Source organism: Clytia hemisphaerica, unplaced genomic scaffold (assembly GCF_902728285.1).
Source record: "Clytia hemisphaerica strain Z4C2 unplaced genomic scaffold, Clytia hemisphaerica genome assembly, whole genome shotgun sequence".
In the NCBI taxonomy this organism is placed as follows: Eukaryota; Metazoa; Cnidaria; class Hydrozoa; order Leptothecata; family Clytiidae; genus Clytia; species Clytia hemisphaerica.
This window is the reverse complement of record NW_027104448.1, coordinates 745,201-762,128: the sequence shown is the minus strand read 5'-3', so window position 1 is coordinate 762,128 and position 16,928 is coordinate 745,201. Positions and strand designations below refer to the sequence as shown.

The 16,928-nt window shown below is 34.1% G+C and overlaps 1 protein-coding gene across 1 annotated transcript; it reads left to right on the top strand.

Moving 5' to 3' along the window:
- Positions 1-3,591: 3,591 nt before the first annotated feature.
- On the top strand, positions 3,592-10,841 carry LOC136821011 (cyclin-F-like). The gene is made up of 11 exons (XM_067077245.1): positions 3,592-4,676; positions 5,064-5,173; positions 5,311-5,384; positions 6,116-6,303; positions 6,728-7,293; positions 7,647-7,739; positions 7,965-8,055; positions 8,731-8,801; positions 9,143-9,204; positions 9,556-9,643; positions 9,763-10,841. Exons 1-11 carry the CDS (start codon positions 4,536-4,538, stop codon positions 10,490-10,492), a joined length of 2,214 nt encoding a protein of 737 aa, XP_066933346.1. The 5' UTR covers positions 3,592-4,535; the 3' UTR covers positions 10,493-10,841.
- The last annotated feature ends 6,087 nt before the right edge of the window (positions 10,842-16,928 follow it).

Genomic DNA, 16,928 nt, shown 5'->3' with positions numbered 1-16,928 from the left:
CAAAGTGTTATAAACGCAATCTGTACTTAGGTGGCCGCATCTTTTTGATTAGCTAGACTATAAGGCGGTCTCCCTCCATATATTTTTTTGTGCATATCACCACTTGTATCTTTTTTGTAGTGTTAAATGGTAAATAAATACTTACTTACTTACTTACTTGACATGGGACTGTTGCATATCTGGTCTGTATTTTCACTTACTGTAAAATAGAAATGGAAATCGTGTATTTTTAAATACGCTGTTCCTTAACTCAAATCAAATGACTTTGGAGGTTCTGTGAAATGTGGCCGAATTGTGTGTTGTCCCATGTTTTGTCAGATAGTCCGAAGTTAGAGCAGTTGACAGAGTCACACTAGGAAATCAAGCTTTCAGAAGAAACAACGTCAGTCAACTACAGGATGTATTTGCAACAACAAGGATGAGAGTTACCTGACATAACTAAACACGTTTTTTTATTTATAAGGAACACATTTATAAGGAACTCGAGGCTGAAAATGGTCCAAAAAATAAGGAATTGTTAAGGAACTGCTAAGGCTGAGAATAAGAAAACAAGTTTTTTTTATCAAGGGTTGAACCGATTAGGTTCTTAGCAGCTATGTAAATAAGGAACTCGATAAGGAACTTTGAGGCTGAAATCTTCTGTAAAAATAAGGAACTCCAGGCTCAGAGCAAAGTTAAGGTTCCTTATAAAAAAAAAACGTGTAAAGTTCAAGTTCCTATGGCGCGCGGAAGCGCCAATAAATACTATCTTGTTTAAAACGAAACTATGTTGTTAAAAAGAAACTATCTTTCATTCAGCGTATACTATCTCACTTAAAAAGAAACTAAGTTCGTTTCAGGAGAAACTATCTTGTTTAAAACAAAACTATCTCGTTTAAAAAGAAACTTTGTTTCATTCAGGGGATACTATTTCCCTTAAAACGAAACTATCTCATTTAAAACGAAACTATCTCATTTAAAACGAAACTATCTCATTTAAAACGAAACTATCTCATTTAAAACGAAACTATCTCATTTAAAACGAAACCATCTCATTTAAAACGAAACCATCTCATTTAAAACGAAACTATCTCATTTAAAACGAAACTATCTCATTTAAAACGAAACTATCTCATTTAAAACGAAACTATCTCATTTAAAAAGAAACTATCATATTTATTTAACTGAAACTATCTCAGTTCGTCGGAAACTTACGTCCAGAAAAGGCGAGTTACAGTAAACGAGTTATAAATACGGTTTTATAAAAAAGCCGAGTAAGGAAGAGTTGTAACTCGGGCTTGTATTGTAAGAAAAAAGGCGTGCTTTTCTCTGAAGTAGCCTGTCAAAGTTTATGGCAAATTTTTTTTTCTATTTGATTGCTACAATGTCCTTTGAAAGGAGAAAGGGAAGTTCTACAAGCAAGGGAAGCTCTCTTGAAGACAAAAAAAGGATCTGCTTTTCTTTTAGTTCTGTTTTTACTTTTTTTATTTGCAAGGTCAGCTTTGCTGACCAAAAAGATCACTCGGCACTATGTTTTAAGGATCGTTTTTTTAACCCTTGAAAGTCCTCCAAAGTGGAAGAAAAATACATAAAACAGCAAATGAGTTTCTCACATCTAGTCAAATTCTGAAAAAACAGAACTTTTTTATAACTTTGAAGTAACATTGAAAAGATTTGCTTGGTTTTCCAGCAACTTCAAGAAATTTCAATTGAATTTTAGTGAAAGAAAAATCTTTTTTTTTTCACAAACCATAAAAAAATCTGTCTTTGGTACAGGGTTTTTATTAAATTAGTGGTTTACAGAGAAATTCCTTTTCAAATTACCGATCGCGTGTCGTTCTAACGTAAAAAAAAGTGCCGAAAATAGAACTTTTAATTTTAAGGATAAGAAAAACTTGAAAAATTTCTGTTTTCGGAACAAAAAAACTTCCGTTATCTGCATTAGGCGAGACCAATTTAATTTGTTGTTCTACGGGCCAATCGTTAGCAAAATATGGGTCGGTCGGTAAAATTAGAATAAATTTTTCATTTATCAGGGTTGATACCAGTAACGAAAATGTTTTCCAAAAAATATCTGGTTCAAAAATTATTTTTTTATGTTAGATGAAGATCATAATAAAATCTTAGTGTATGGAATGCTTGATTTTCTAAATTTTTCAATTTCTTGAATTAATTTTCAGCGTTATTCAAATTTGATTCTTACAAATAACTAGTGTGTAAAATATATTGTAATGGAAATCCAATATTATTATTTTTTTGACTTTAGCAAAAATAAGGTCGGTAGGGCCCGTAGAGCAACAAATTAAATTGGTCTCGCCTTAGACTAGATTGTCCGACAGGGTTCCAAATTGAAATTGTGAAATATCAAAAATCAATACCGTCAGGCTGGGAAATCCTCTCAACTTCCATAGTCATTTGGGAGAATGCAACAGTCTAGTTTGAATAACTAATTACCCCATCAGAAATTTTTCAATGATAACGTCATATAGGGTAATACACCTTTCTCGTTTGAAATCTAATGAAGGCTTATTTTGGAAAAAAATGCCAATTAGGGTTGAAAACTGACTAAAACCAGGTTTTCCAAGGGCTTTGTCCAAAATTTCTTCCCTGCTTTTTTCAGATTTTTTATATAAAGACAGAGTTCAAGGTTTTCTAAAGTGGCAGTAGAAGTTTTTCCTGGAAATTGTATTTCGGTTGTAAAAATCTGATTTTTATATTTGGGGAAAAGGAATTCCCTTTAGTCTTGTTGATTTTTAGGAAAAATTAGCATTTCTTGCGATTGGCTCGGTATTTTTTAGATTTTTTGCACAATGCTATAGTAGTGTTTAAAACCTTATAGAGCCAAATCTTCAAAAAAAAATTTTGGACCCAAAAATGCCTAAAAGTAGGATTCTTTGGAGTCACACAATCATTTTACTTTTTTTCTCAATAATCAATAAAAACAATCGATAATCAGCAGCCAAAAACATTGTGAGTAGGCACTAAATCAATCAGTTATTGATTATAATGATGAATCCATTAGCCATGGGCTATGCCAATGTCGGGTATATCAGACATTGGCTATATAGTAGGGCGAAGCCAAAAGGGAAGGTCCCGGTGGCTAAGCTATCCAACAAACTATGAACGAGCTTCTTACTCCTTCTAGAGGAGGATTCTATTGACTAGAATGGACATAAGCCTTTTTCGCCTTTAAAATCCCCTTAAAAAAACCTTATAAAGCTTGAAAGATTTTCAAGTCTAAAAGTCCACACTCCAAAATGGACTTACTGTTGGACTTTTTTACTTTGAACTTTTTTACTTATTTTGAACTTTTTGACTAAAACCTAAAAAAGATCACGAATCCAACAGAAAGTTACCCACAGACTTAAGCCTTTTTTTAACTTAAAGATAATTGGGTGTAGATGACCTCTATTTACTTAATAACATGGTTTGGAGGGTGATTTGTGAATAATAGCCCCAAGGTTAATTGAAATTATTTCAAAATAGCCAAAACGTAGTGGGATTTTATAATCGAAATATTCAAATTTCACAACTATGAAATCGATTGGTTAAAAAAGTCGGTTAAACAAGTTGTACCACTTTTTTAGATGGAAAAAACTTTTTCTGTTTTTTTGCAGGGTGATGACAGCAGGGCTATTACGGATTAATCACCCCGCTCCTCCCTTACATTTCTAAGCTAAATGTAGTCAGCCATATAATTAGGACTATACTCAATTTGCCAAAAATTTGACTTGGGACACTCTTTTTCTGATGAGACAAAATTGAAACTTTATTCTTTTGATCCAGTTACCTGATTTACTTGTATTTTACAGACAAGAATCTTGAGTTTTGTTTTAAGCTTAACATCAGAAATTGGAAATTGGAAAGTTTTATGAACTTTTACTTTTTTAGTCTCATTTTTTACTATTGTTGCCATTTCCTCCTAGGTAGGTCCATTCAGCATGTAGTTTGTTGCCTTTAGTGGAAATCAGGGCTCTTCTGGGGGAATGCTATATTTTGCTCTCAAAACTTAAAAATTGTGCCAAATTGTCATAGTTTGGAAGGGGGTCACTACTTTCAAAATTTGATGGAACCCCTCTCAAAATGGGGGCGTCATCAGGATTTTTTCCCCACTTTCAAGACATTACGCACCACTCAGATTAACTAAAAAGATAGCATATTCACTCTTGAAAAGAGGTTTTTTTGAGTCTATTCCCAGAATTCCTTGTGAAAATTGGTTAAAATTTTTAGGATTTCAACCCAGTCCAAGACTTATATAAAGGGGGGTACAAGCTATGATGATCTTACAATGAATTAAATTTTCATAAAAAATACTAACACTTCGAATTTTCCAACTTTCCATCTTGACAATCTACTGTTTTCATCAGTCCCACCAATCAGAATCCAGCTGGTTTGTTTTGGCCATGTGATTCTTCGGTAAAAACAATGAAAAAAAATTATGTTTTTTTTATTCAGCTCGAAGTCGCTCTAATGGCTCAAGGCTAGAAACTGGACTTGTACCAAGAAGACGAAGTAGACGCTTGAAGAAGAGAAATGTAACATTCAAGAAGCAAGTGATGATGTCAGCAGATATACCATACAAATGCTCTGCTGCTCGAAGTCTTTTTGTTGTCAGATCATTGTCAGATTTACCAAATGAACTTTCCATTAAAATACTTGAGTATTTCAATGCAAAGGAATTGATTTCATTGAGATTGGTAAGAATAACAGTATAATCACTTGTTTGTGTTAAAGTATGTGGATACCTTCATTTTGAATTATTATCCAAAAAATTTTTAACATGTATCAACATTTCTCCAACCTAGTACAAAATTTATGAATTAATTTAAAATCTAATTATTTGAAAAGATTGGTATCTCTTCTGTGAAAATTTAAAAGTAGTTTTGGATTTTTAATTCACTATGCCCTATGCTTCATACATAGGATAATGGAAAACCTACATTTTTACAGGCCACAAACCATTTTAAATGCTTTAAAATGCCCATGACTTACTGTAAAACTGCAGCATGATAATTTCAAGCTCAAAATTCTCCAAATCCCAACTACAAAATGGTATTGTCTCATCGTCACTTTTCAATCCATAGGTAAACAACCATTTTAAAAACCTTATTGATGGTACCCCTAGTATTTGGTCAAGAGTTAGCTACCAAAACATGTGGCCATCAACGCAAAAAGACTACTCCCTTTTCAGAAGGTAATACATTCATTTTTGATCTTCTTCTTGGAATAAAATTGCTGAGCCTACCTGGAGCATATTCTTTTTTTTCTTCTGTAGTTTAAAACCCACCACAGAACATTTGAGCTTTATGGTTAATTGCACTTTCATTTTAGGGGTTCAAATCATGGAAATGTTGAAAGTCTAACAAAACTTGGCTTGTCTCATCTCTACCATTATAACTTAACAGGTTGGTTTACAAATTTGATGAAACAAAGCACAATTTTCATTTGCTCTTCTTTTTTTAGAAAACACAATCCTTCCCTTAGCAGCAAAAAAAGAGGATATTAGAGCTTTCTCTGTTTGTTGCTACAAATCCACTTACCACTTTTTTACTTTTAGGTATAAACTTCTTAAGAGCAGAAACTTTTGCGATATACATGAATTTTAACCCTTTTTGCAAAAGTAAATGTCTTTAAAATTTCTTGAAGGGGTCATTCCTGAAAGTTTATGGGCATTATTCAAGGAGGCGCTTATTAACCTAGGTCACTTTAGTAAAATGAATGGGAACCTCATTTGTAACTTCCCAAGCAATTTAAAGTACCTGAAAATCAGACCGGTCTTGGTCTTATTACGAGCGGTCTAGTAGCGGCCAAGTCTTTGTTTAGATCGGCCTCCAGACTTTCTAGAAACGTGATCTCTAACAGTCCTGGTCGCTTCTAGATGCTTGTGGCCGCTTATTAGACTGGTCTAGGTTGCTTGTTAGACGGGTCCGGGCTGTTTGTTAAATCGCTCCAAGCCGCTGGTTAGTGATTTTTAGTAACAATTACATCAAAAAATTGTAAAAGGATGTCAACCGATCGCCCGGTCTCAGACCAGACGCTTTGCAGCAACAGCTAAATTAACTAGACTCGTAGCAGCCTTTTGGTTAGCAGCCTTTTGGTAAACTTTTTACTTTCCATTTCTTGCTTTGATAAATAGTTGGGGAAGAAAAAAACAAGAAAGACGTTCAAGAACACTCAATCAAAGCTGCAAACTACTTGCACAATCTGGATCTCAATATCCATCCCAATAAACCGTTAACTTGGATGTTAATTCGGCCACCATGGTCTATGTCTAAAAGTATCTGCCTGAAACACTTGGTGCATACGCAAATGTTAACTCTCAAGGTATGCTTTAGAATTTAATATTCCTTGCTTTTCTTTGATGATTTGCATCAGCCTAACTTTCCCTTGTAATGTCTTATTTTTTTGGATAAATTAATGTATTGACTGTACAACAGTGCTGCAAATAAGGAAAAGGAAATTTTTCAGTTGGCGGGTAATTTCCTTAATTTCAGATTGGCTAAAGACCTATTTTAATTTAAAGTTTGTCTTTTATTTGAAAGCGGTATGAAGTATCTAGTTGGGCTGAATAGAAATGTAATTAGCATGATTAAAAATAATAAAAGAACTTTAATAAGCCTATAACTTATAATATTAACCTGACTGGTAATTACCAGTCACCGGCCGTTATTTGCGGCACTTTAATGACTTGCGATTTAAAACTGAACTTTGAGAAAAATAGATTTTATTTAATTCTTCTTCCCTGTAGGAATCCAAAATGAATGGACCATTGTGTTATAACATTGGACGTATCTTCAACTTGGAATCAGACAACAACAGCAACAAAGAAAAATCAACTGAAAACTTCCTACAATCTTGTGATCTTCGCTGCTCACATGCAAAGTTTGAGCTTCTGTTGGCAAGGAAAAATGAGATTTCAGCTGATGCTGGAAAGACCTTACAGTGGGTTCGAGAATTGAGAGAATGTGCTATGACAGGGAATAAGGAAGCAATTTTTGAACTTGTTGGTTTTGCTTTATCAAACAATTCACTTTTTATTGAGGACATGTTGAATATGAACAAACTCTCGAAAAACTTATTTTCCAATTGTCAATGTGTTCGTGTTGACAAACTTGAACTTTACCAACCTAAAATAAATAGCTTAATGAGATGTATCTTAGTAGATTGGCTAGCAGAAGTTGCTTATATGAAAGACATGTCACATGAGGTGTTACATGCAGCTGTTAGCTATGTTGATCGTTACTTGATGTCTCGAGTGGTTGAAAGAACCAAATTGCAATTGTTAGGAATCTCATGTTTGTTGCTGGCGGCAAAGTAAGTTTGGCCTTGGGTCAATATATTCTTAAATTGCTTTCTAATGTTTCAATGAATGCATATCTTTGTGATAAGTATCAAAAGTACATCATTTTGCTGTCAAGTGGAAATGATCCAGATATGAATTTCCCTATACAATGTAGATAAGTGTTAAATAACATTGCTTGATATAAATTTGGATGGCAAAATGGATTTTGTATTATTTATCTTCAAAACCAAGTATTTCACACATCAGGGGATCCTTTCGACATGTGCAAAATTCATTTAAGCCTTCGCAATGCAATAATGAATTCTTTTCAATTGAAATATATCCTTTTCATATCACATTTTCAAATACTTTTTAAAATGTTTAGATCACATTATGATGCAAGACAAGTACACATTTTGACGGTCAGAGAATCATCATGGTTGACTGATCAAACCTACCAATATGAAGACGTTGTCAAGTATATAAATATTTTTTCATGAGCTTGTGTTAGACATATAATTTTAATCTTTATGTCAACTTGAGTCTAAAACGATTGCTTTGTGCATAGGATTTGAATCTAGCTTAATTTCAGAAAGAATTTTCGATTTATGTTTTGTATGTATGATTTCATTCACCTTAAAAGGTTGGATTTCGTGATGACAATGTAAATTTCTTTTTCTTGATATTATTATCCATTTTTCAGGATGATGGGAGAGATTATTGGAGCATTTGCCGGTGATCTATGGAAACCTACTTCTTGGAATTACCTGCATACCATTCTTGCTTTACCAATGGTACAAATTGTTTGCATTTTGAAACCTTAGCCAACGACCACCATAACGACTATAAGCTGATATCATTAAAAATAATCAGTGAGCTTTATAAGCTCTGGACAAAGCTGTCAACCATCTTTGATCAGATCGGGCTACACAGGCCTACTCTGCAGAGTTGCCCGTTGTTAGGAAATTAATTTTTGATCTCTTTTTGCTTTTTTTTTTTTGATTTTTTCGCTATCTTTTTCTGCAATGCGTAAAAAATTAATTGAAGCTGAAGGAACCGGTTAAGAAATACAGTATTGACTGTTTTTTTCAGGCTGTACTATTATATATTGCCCTTGGTCAACGCAACAACCTTGCAAGCTCGGTCGTTACTTGACCTCGGGCAATATTTTTCAGTACAGCCCTCACAAACCGGTCATTATTGCATTAGAGTAGTGCTACCATTTAGGTACCACTTTCAAAAAACTCTGATCAAAGGTTTGGTTGGCCAAGACAGAGAGACTGCCTCAAGAGCCTTTGTAAAGCTCAGTTAAGATAATATGTATTATGTGCAAATAAAAAATAATAATCCAGGCTTCACATTGATTCTTGTCAAAGTCAACTTTTGTAACTCAAAGTGCAAGAACACAACCGGATTTGTGGGGGATGTACTATTGAATTTTACTTTGATTTCTTTTGTTCACGTTTTAGATTGACGATACATGGAAATCTTGTTGTCATTATGTTCATGATTTAACGCTGCAATTCACTTTGTTTGGAAGGTAATTTTAAATCTTGATTTTCTTAGGGAATCTGCTACGTTAATTTCAATATATAAATTAGGTTTTAAAGATTACATTTAATTTTCACGAGATTCAATTTTCTGATATATATTTTTGTGAATGAAGAAAAAATCAGAGAAGTTGAAATGGTTCTGAAAGCGAAAACCTGAAAATTAATCCCATGAAAATTAATCCCGCGAATGTTAATCTGATTACAGTAGAAAATAAAAAACCAGAGTAAATGTTCAGAAGTTGAAGCTAATGATCAAAAGCCAGGCATTTCGTATGTAAGAATCCTAATGGTAATAAAGGCACTCTCAAAAATGTTTTTCTTCTTCCAGCTACAAACCGTCTGTTGTTGCTTGTTCATCTTTATTCTTAGCTGGTCTCATCTTGGACAGAGGTATGGTTTTTCTATTCATTTTCTCAATTTTCGTGCATTAAAGCGTGTGTTTATAAAAAACCACCACATAAAAACAGTTGTTACATGATGTCTGTCTGATCTGTTACCATTCTTTTTTCTCTGATTTGCTTTAGTTTGTTTTGATCTGATTTCAGTTGTTTTGTTTTCAGAAAAATCGATTGAAAGAAGCCGACAGCATTTTTTTTACCCAGTCTGAAAGTAATGATTTTTATCCAAGTTAGATAAAGAACTAAAAGAAAAGACCACAGCCAGTCCTGACTATAGTATACAAACCGATTATGTGTTATTATACATTTTTTCACTCTCTCACTCTCTCTCACTCTCTCGTAGATAACTCTTGGCCATCAGAACTGGAAGAAGTTACTGGATTTCACGTCAAAGATATTGCTAACTGTGCATCCCTTATCCACTATAAAAGGTGAAAAAGAAAATTCGTTTCTCCTTGAATTTGGAGCAAAAGAAATTTGGGGCTATTGCATAAAATTTGAAATGATAAAATGATATTTTAACAAATCATATTTCAACATTTTTTTTCAGCTTCACCTGCTCCTCAATGAAGGATGACCGTGGTCTGCCACTTGAAAGCATCAAAGCTCGATACAGGAGTCAACGAATGCATTGCATTGCTTCCCTTCCTTTACAAGATGAGAACACGTTGAAAAGCCGCATATTATCCACTGACAGCACATTATCATGTGCATCGCAAGAACCACTGCAATTTGTCGTGTTGTCTAATGACGTTGATGAAACGTTAAACACGAGCATCAAAAGTGTTGATTATGATGGAGACAGTGAATGCGAAGTTGATTCTGAAAGTGATTTTGATGAGAGTTTTTGTGTTGGACGCAGTCGGTTATCATCTTACCATTCAGTAGAAGAATTCTCAGACGATGAAACCACCATGGATGCTAGCAGTTTCAATTTCCGTGATCCTGATAACAGTTTACCACCTAAAGAGAGCTTCACGCCAATCTTTAATAAATCGCATAACTCCTCTGCAACCAAAAGGAACTCTTTCTTTGATGGCGTGGAAAATCATGAAAATAAGGTCACCGGTTTTCACGGGCAATATTTGGAACCCTTGAAATATGCAGGTGCGCAAGGTTCACATGATAAAGACTCGCCCAACAAGCTCGATGCTGCTTGTGGTACGTCAAAACCGCCCACAAGTCGCCACCAAAGTCCTAAATACCAACCATATCAACCATCTTCTAGCCGCTATGGTCTTGTCGGAAGGCGGACTCGTTCAAGTTGTACACACAGGTGAGAGAATTTTAATTTTTTGCTTAGTGTACTTTTTAGTTTCCTTTTTTTTTATTCAACTGTAGATATGTAAATAGAACTATTCACAATTGAGAAGTTATTTTTATCTCTAGGGAAATGACTGACTATCTTATCCATCTTTTGAGCGTGAATATTTTCACTAGATTTTTGAAACTGTTATTCACAATTTCTGTAGTACAAGTAGAAAGCTGTTGCAATGGTATCTTAGAGAAGTGGGCTTGTCGCCGTGTTTGGGGCGCTATCTTCTTGGGTGATTTTAAAGATTGCAGATTTTACCTTTATTAAAAATGCGTCTTAAAAGTGGATTCATAATGCGAAAAGTGTATATTTTAGTCACCAAATATGTCATGTGGGATGTTTAGAGTAAAAATTATATATATCCTTACTATTTCTTAACATTTTCTAGAAGCTTTTTCGGCTATATTCTTTATTATTATTATAGATATTTAAAAATTGAAATTTACAAAACATACAATATTTAGTTATGAAAGTACAAAAAAAATGCAACAACATTAAAAAGGCGGTCCTGTAATCGCCTTTTTAATCATTTGTAAAAAGTTCTATGACAATTGTATCAAAATTTTAAACCTTTTTTTTTGGAGTATATACATTCCTAGTAATTATCATTTTTGAAAATTAGGACCTTCATATTTTTTTAAACTTTTTAATTCATATTTAAGTGTTTGGGTAATGTCTTTCTCTATATCGAAATGGGATCGAAATTTCAGGAAACAAATTCAGTTTAGATAGGCTGACTGGTCTATGTATTATGTGTCTTTTATTATATGTAAACACCATGCTAATTATTTCTTTGGAAATTCGATGTCTCTTTCGTTGGTCAAAAATTAAGCTGTCCGATTTAAAAAAAAAATCTTGTATGACTAGTTATTTGTCACTTTGTATATTTTCTCATATAACTACTTAATTGAATAATGAAACAAAAGAACATTTTATTCAATAACATTTTCATGTAAAATATTTCTTATTTATTTGTTTCTTTCTATAGATTTCCTTACGTTATTTGTCTTCGTACTTAATTAGATAGCTTTGTTAGAATTACGAGTTTATTTCCAAATAAAATGTATACCTTTTCGACCGTAGCCGCTAATTGCCGCGCCGGCATTTTTTTTGTCTGCTTTATCCCACTAAAACCGTCCCAGTCCTTTTTTAACACCTATAGACAATAGAAAAATGTGTCAAAAAAGGATTGGGTCGAGTTTAGGGGGATAATTAAATGATTAAGTGGCACGTGCCTAACCACGCGGCTACGATCGAAAAGGTGTACAGATACCTATTTGCGGAAGGTTTATAAAGACTTTTACACTCTAAACTTTGATTGCGTGAATTTTGTAATGTCAGCTTTATCTAAGGTTGTACTTTATCTATGTTTGTATTAATAGTTTCTGTTTCCTTAGCTTACCAGGTAAAGAGTGTCCGGGAAAAGAGGAACATAATTTTCAGTGTGTGTTTTATTTGGTCTTTTTAATTATTTTAGTGTTTTTTTTATCACTGATCCTTTACCTTCTTCCTTTCAGAGACACTTTATTTGTTTCTATATTTCACTTATTCCATTTTGTTTTTGTTTTTTTTATCTAGGTATTGTTCCCATTGTCTAGGTAGAGTGTATATACAGGACCTCTCGTTAATTTTATTGGTTATTTTTCTTTAATTTTTTTTTTACGATTCGTAGTGATTCATATTATTATACTCTTTGCTTTTATCTCTCTAAGAATTTGTTATTATCAAAAATGTAGCATACATAATATTCTTCATTATTAAGTACATGTTAATTTTATTTCCTCAATTTTTAACACCCTATACCGTTTTTAAGTTAATGATAATGTTTACAAAAGATATTTTTAAAAGAAAACTTTGAACGTTTTAACTTGTAATTGGTTCAGTTGTCCCCGTGGTGTTCTAAAGTTTATGAAAATTCTGCTGTGAATAGAAAGCTCTAAATTTTGAAAATGTGAATTAAATTGAGTATTTGATCCACAGAAATCTACGCCCAATGAAAAAGCGCAAAAAGTACCCTTTTCAAGATTTTTAATTTTCAATTTTCAGCCTTAAATAAACTGGCTTGCGTGAACGATTGTTAGACTATAGAAAGCTATGGTTGTCCCATATTATGTAAGATATCAAATCAATGATAATGAACGATTTGATAAATCAGAGCATCAGCGTCCACTAACAACGGATTCATTCTCCTCGTACTATAGTCATTATAAAAAACCCCGGTCCTGGTAATAATGTATTGTTTTAGCTTTATTTTCAAATTTTCTTTTGTTGTAAATAAAAGGCAAGTTGCGATTTGCATACTTTTTGATCACGTTACCATTTTCGACTCTTGGGATTGGTTTATTTTCTAGTCACATGATCAAAAAGTATGCAAAACAAATCGATTTACATACTGCAATAGATAGAAACAAAAGCCTTCCAGTCCCTAGTATTTTATAATGATTATGCCCATACTAATACTACCTGCGGTTTTGTTATCTGATATACCGATAAGGTATTGGCGGCCGCCCACGCTTAAGCTCTAAAGGAGCGGGCTAAATTCTAGACTAGCAAACTAGTCTGTAAATTAATCATGTCAGAGGGCGGGAACATAAAGGCGGCGGGCGTTTGCTAGAATAGAAGCTGCGTAGGAGAGCGAGCAAAAGTTGGTGAGAGGCTGCTGATATACAGACTAGAACATTCTGCCACGGCTTCATTTTGGAGGTTGTGAGAACGGAGAAGTGCTTTCCTAAATTTTGGAGGGAGAAAAGCCGACAGACCACTTTGTTTTGAATTTTGGGTGGTGGAGGAGCCACCTTTCAAGTTTTGAAACTTTTACATCTTTAGTTGTTTTTGTTATTCATACATTCTTAGAAAGGTAAGTATTTGCAATTTAGCTTCAGTTTTCTACAATCATCAAAAGTGTACAAGGATTATTCAGTTTTCCTTATGCAGGTTGGTGGTATATGTTACGTGCTTTTGGGGCTTTTTGCTAGCCTCTTTCATTCAAGGTAAGAAATATTTTTTCTAACAGTCTAATTTGGTTCCACCTAAATACTTTTTGCTTTTTATTTTAGTACTTACAGACTACTTGTTAAGGAACTTGATTACTCTAGTCTCATTGTGGCTAAGTGAACCCCTCCAACACTCTTTTCTATGAATACAACAGTAACACTAACCAGGCAGGAACTCTGCTCAAAAGTACCCAACAAAATAACCTTTTTGAAAAAATTTTGACACTATTTTAAGAATAATAACATATCATAATAATCAATAATTCTGACACTTTTAATATCTCACGATAACCTAACACAGGTTATTTTTAGGTTATCGTGAGAATAAACAGCGTTTCCTGGTTAGTTTAAAGAAACTCCAAAGATTATCCCTCTCATCACTCTCAATGTCATTACTGCCAGGCTGCTGTCTGACAGTCCGACCCTCTTCAACAGACTCACTGCTACAAAAAACAACCTGTCCTGACTGTCAGCATGTAACGTACCAGCCAAGCACAGGAAAATTACACGTACACATAGAAAATTAAATGGAAAACTTACAGAAAAGTACTTACTTTTAATAGTTAAGATGTCATATGTTGAATAACTAAAACTCCAACCTCAAAACAATGACACATTGGTGCATAATTATTATTATAAGTGTATTATTATAATTAAGTATTTCAGTCTGTCGAATGAAAAATGTAACATCTGTCATGTACAAATTTAATTTGTGAAAAATTGAAATTTGCAGAATTTAGTGCTGTGATAAGATAGCTCTGATAGAAAATCCAGAGTTTATATGGTGACAGAAAAGTTTTTGGGTACACGTATTCATGATTTTAGAAAAATGCAGTATTTTTGTCATGAGAAGAGAATTATTGTAAATTCTGACCTTTTTCTATAGACTGTGGCTATGTGCTGAAGAATTTTCTTGTCACACCAAAAATGCTGAAAAATTAACCTTACACTTTAAGATTTATGGCTAAATTTTTTTGGGAGTTTTCTTGCCACACTAATTTTACAATTTAATATAATTATTTAAATTAAATTTACCTATTTGAGAAATTTTTGTTGTCAAACTTCGAGAATTCTGAATTTTCACCGTAATATAAATTCTGACAAATTTTCATCTACGTACAACTATAATTTTGGGGAAATCCCACTTGTTCGACAGTATACTTGTCCGACGGTACATTTGTTAGACCGGTTGTTTGACAGTTATTAGTTCGACACCCATTTGCTCGACTGCATGGTTGTTCGACGACCACTTGTTCGACACTCTTCTCTCAAACAACTGGTCTGTTGAACAACTATATAGATTGTCGAACAAGTGGATTGTCAATCAACTGGGTTGTCGATCATTTTGGCACCCATTTGTTCCACAACCCACTTGTTCGACATTCAATTTGACAAGAATTTGTTGAACAAGTAAGCTGTGGAAAAAATGGGTTGTTGAACATGTGACATATACTTATCACCCATTTTTCTGTAAATTGTAAGTATGTGTACTATAAAATTAACTTCACACTTGAAGATTTATGGCTGAATGAAAAAAATGAGTTTTCTTGCCACACTATAATCTGGCAATTTAAAAATATGTAAATGTTTAAAGTTATAGTAGGTACTATGTGTACATACAGTACGTTTGAGAAATTTTTGTTGCCAAACTGAGAATTCTTAATTTTCTCCATAAATTCTGCTAAATTTCCCTCTACGTAAGTATATATAAGTTTTGGAAAAAATACTAGAATTGAGTAAAACATAAGCATGGCGAAAAAATTTAATCATTTTTAGATGTAAGAAGACTTTTAATATTTCATAATTTGAAAGAAAATATTTTTTGGAGAAATTTGTCAGTGCCGCTTTACCATAACTTTATTTCTACTCAAAACTGTGTAATTTTATCATAGGGATAGATACAGTACGTATTAAACTCAAAACAAAGGGATAACCAGGTAGATATTCACAAAAGTTTGTAGCACTTCCAATACACACGACATTGTGTCAGTGTCGTGTAGTAGTCTCTGGTAGTCCAACAACCATATATTTTTGATAAAGAACCTTTGACTTGTGAGTCCTGGAAAATTAAAACGTCTTATGTGTTTGAATGTCAGTAAATAATTGTTAGCTACTGTACCTGGGTTATCCCTTTGATTACCACCTGCAAACCTAGGAAAAAGAAAGCTGAAATGAAAAAAAAACTCACAGTCCATAGTGTTTGCAATCTGAATACTCCATTCCTAAAATTGAATGAGTTATGAATAGGAAAAGATAACAAGTCAACAAGTTCTGATAACTGATGTTACAAGATTTTCCATCTTCTCTTGCCTCTCAAATCAAAACAAAAAACAATCAAAAATGAGCCAAAGAATTTTGCATGCAGAGAACCATGAAGAAAAGCCACATATACACAAAGAAGAGACTCATCAATAAGAAACAAGAAACAAAACAAAATCTTTTCAAATAAAAATTTCCACTAGAAGTCAGCCATTATTTTTTCCAATCACTCCCTCCTCAAAAATCAAAACAACACGATCTGCGACTTTGACGGAAGTTTTCATTTCTCATTTCACGAATTTCTCAAAGTTCATTCATTTCTACAACGCCGAAATCTGGCGTTGTAAGATTGGGGCTTCAGCTTAGCCGTTTTTTCCTTCCTGGGGTTTCGCTCCAGTCGCCCTCGCCGCCGACAAAATTTCTTCCTACGCTTACCTAACTCCTACGCTCACTTTTCCCGCGTGATACCGTTCCAGCCCGACTGGCGTGCCAGTCTAGCTAAATTCCCATCGGAGAGGGATGATAGTTATGGCCTTTGATGTGTCGCATCGCCTGTCGGGATCAACTACCCTTGCGCGTAAACCTAAAACTATTTCGGTTGGACGTTGGACACGCCAATTCCCGAAAACGAGGGCTTGGTTACCAGACCTCTCACTGCAATATCCCTGACGCGGTCTTGAAAAATTCTGTAATCTAAACGCTTCCGCACTAGCCTATACTAGACGCGTCGCCCGCGTTTTTTTACGCAATTAATTAACGTCTATTCCACTTTGCTACTATTTCGAATGTTTTGAGCCCGGCTTTTGAAAATCATCAAAGTGGAACTCACTAAGAAACGAGATGAAAAATCCGGTTTTTAGTGAGCTGCTCGCTACTTCCGCGCCGCAGATGCGATGAAAATTTTCCCGATTTTTAGAGCTTTCTTTTTAGCGTGTCGTGGATGAAAATTGACAGGAGAGCACCAAATTATTTTAGGTACTATGTATACCATCAGTATATTTTTGTAGAGGTCTGCAATCCCCGCCAGAGAGACTAAATGCCCACGCGGGGGGGGGGGGCGAAATATATGCAGGCGGGCATTCCCTTCACTTGCGGGCGGCTGTTAAATACGCCATCGTACTAAGAAAACCATCCTTCAAGACAACCCTT

Excerpts from the sequence above, each read along its gene's own strand:
- LOC136821011 (XM_067077245.1), top strand. The coding sequence starts at position 4,536 with ATGATGTCAGCAGATATACCATACAAATGCTCTGCTGCTCGAAGTCTT. Across the intron at positions 5,385-6,115 it reads CTACCATTATAACTTAACAG|TTGGGGAAGAAAAAAACAAG; the intron begins GTTGGTTTACAA and ends TTTGATAAATAG. Across the intron at positions 9,644-9,762 it reads TCCCTTATCCACTATAAAAG|CTTCACCTGCTCCTCAATGA; the intron begins GTGAAAAAGAAA and ends ATTTTTTTTCAG.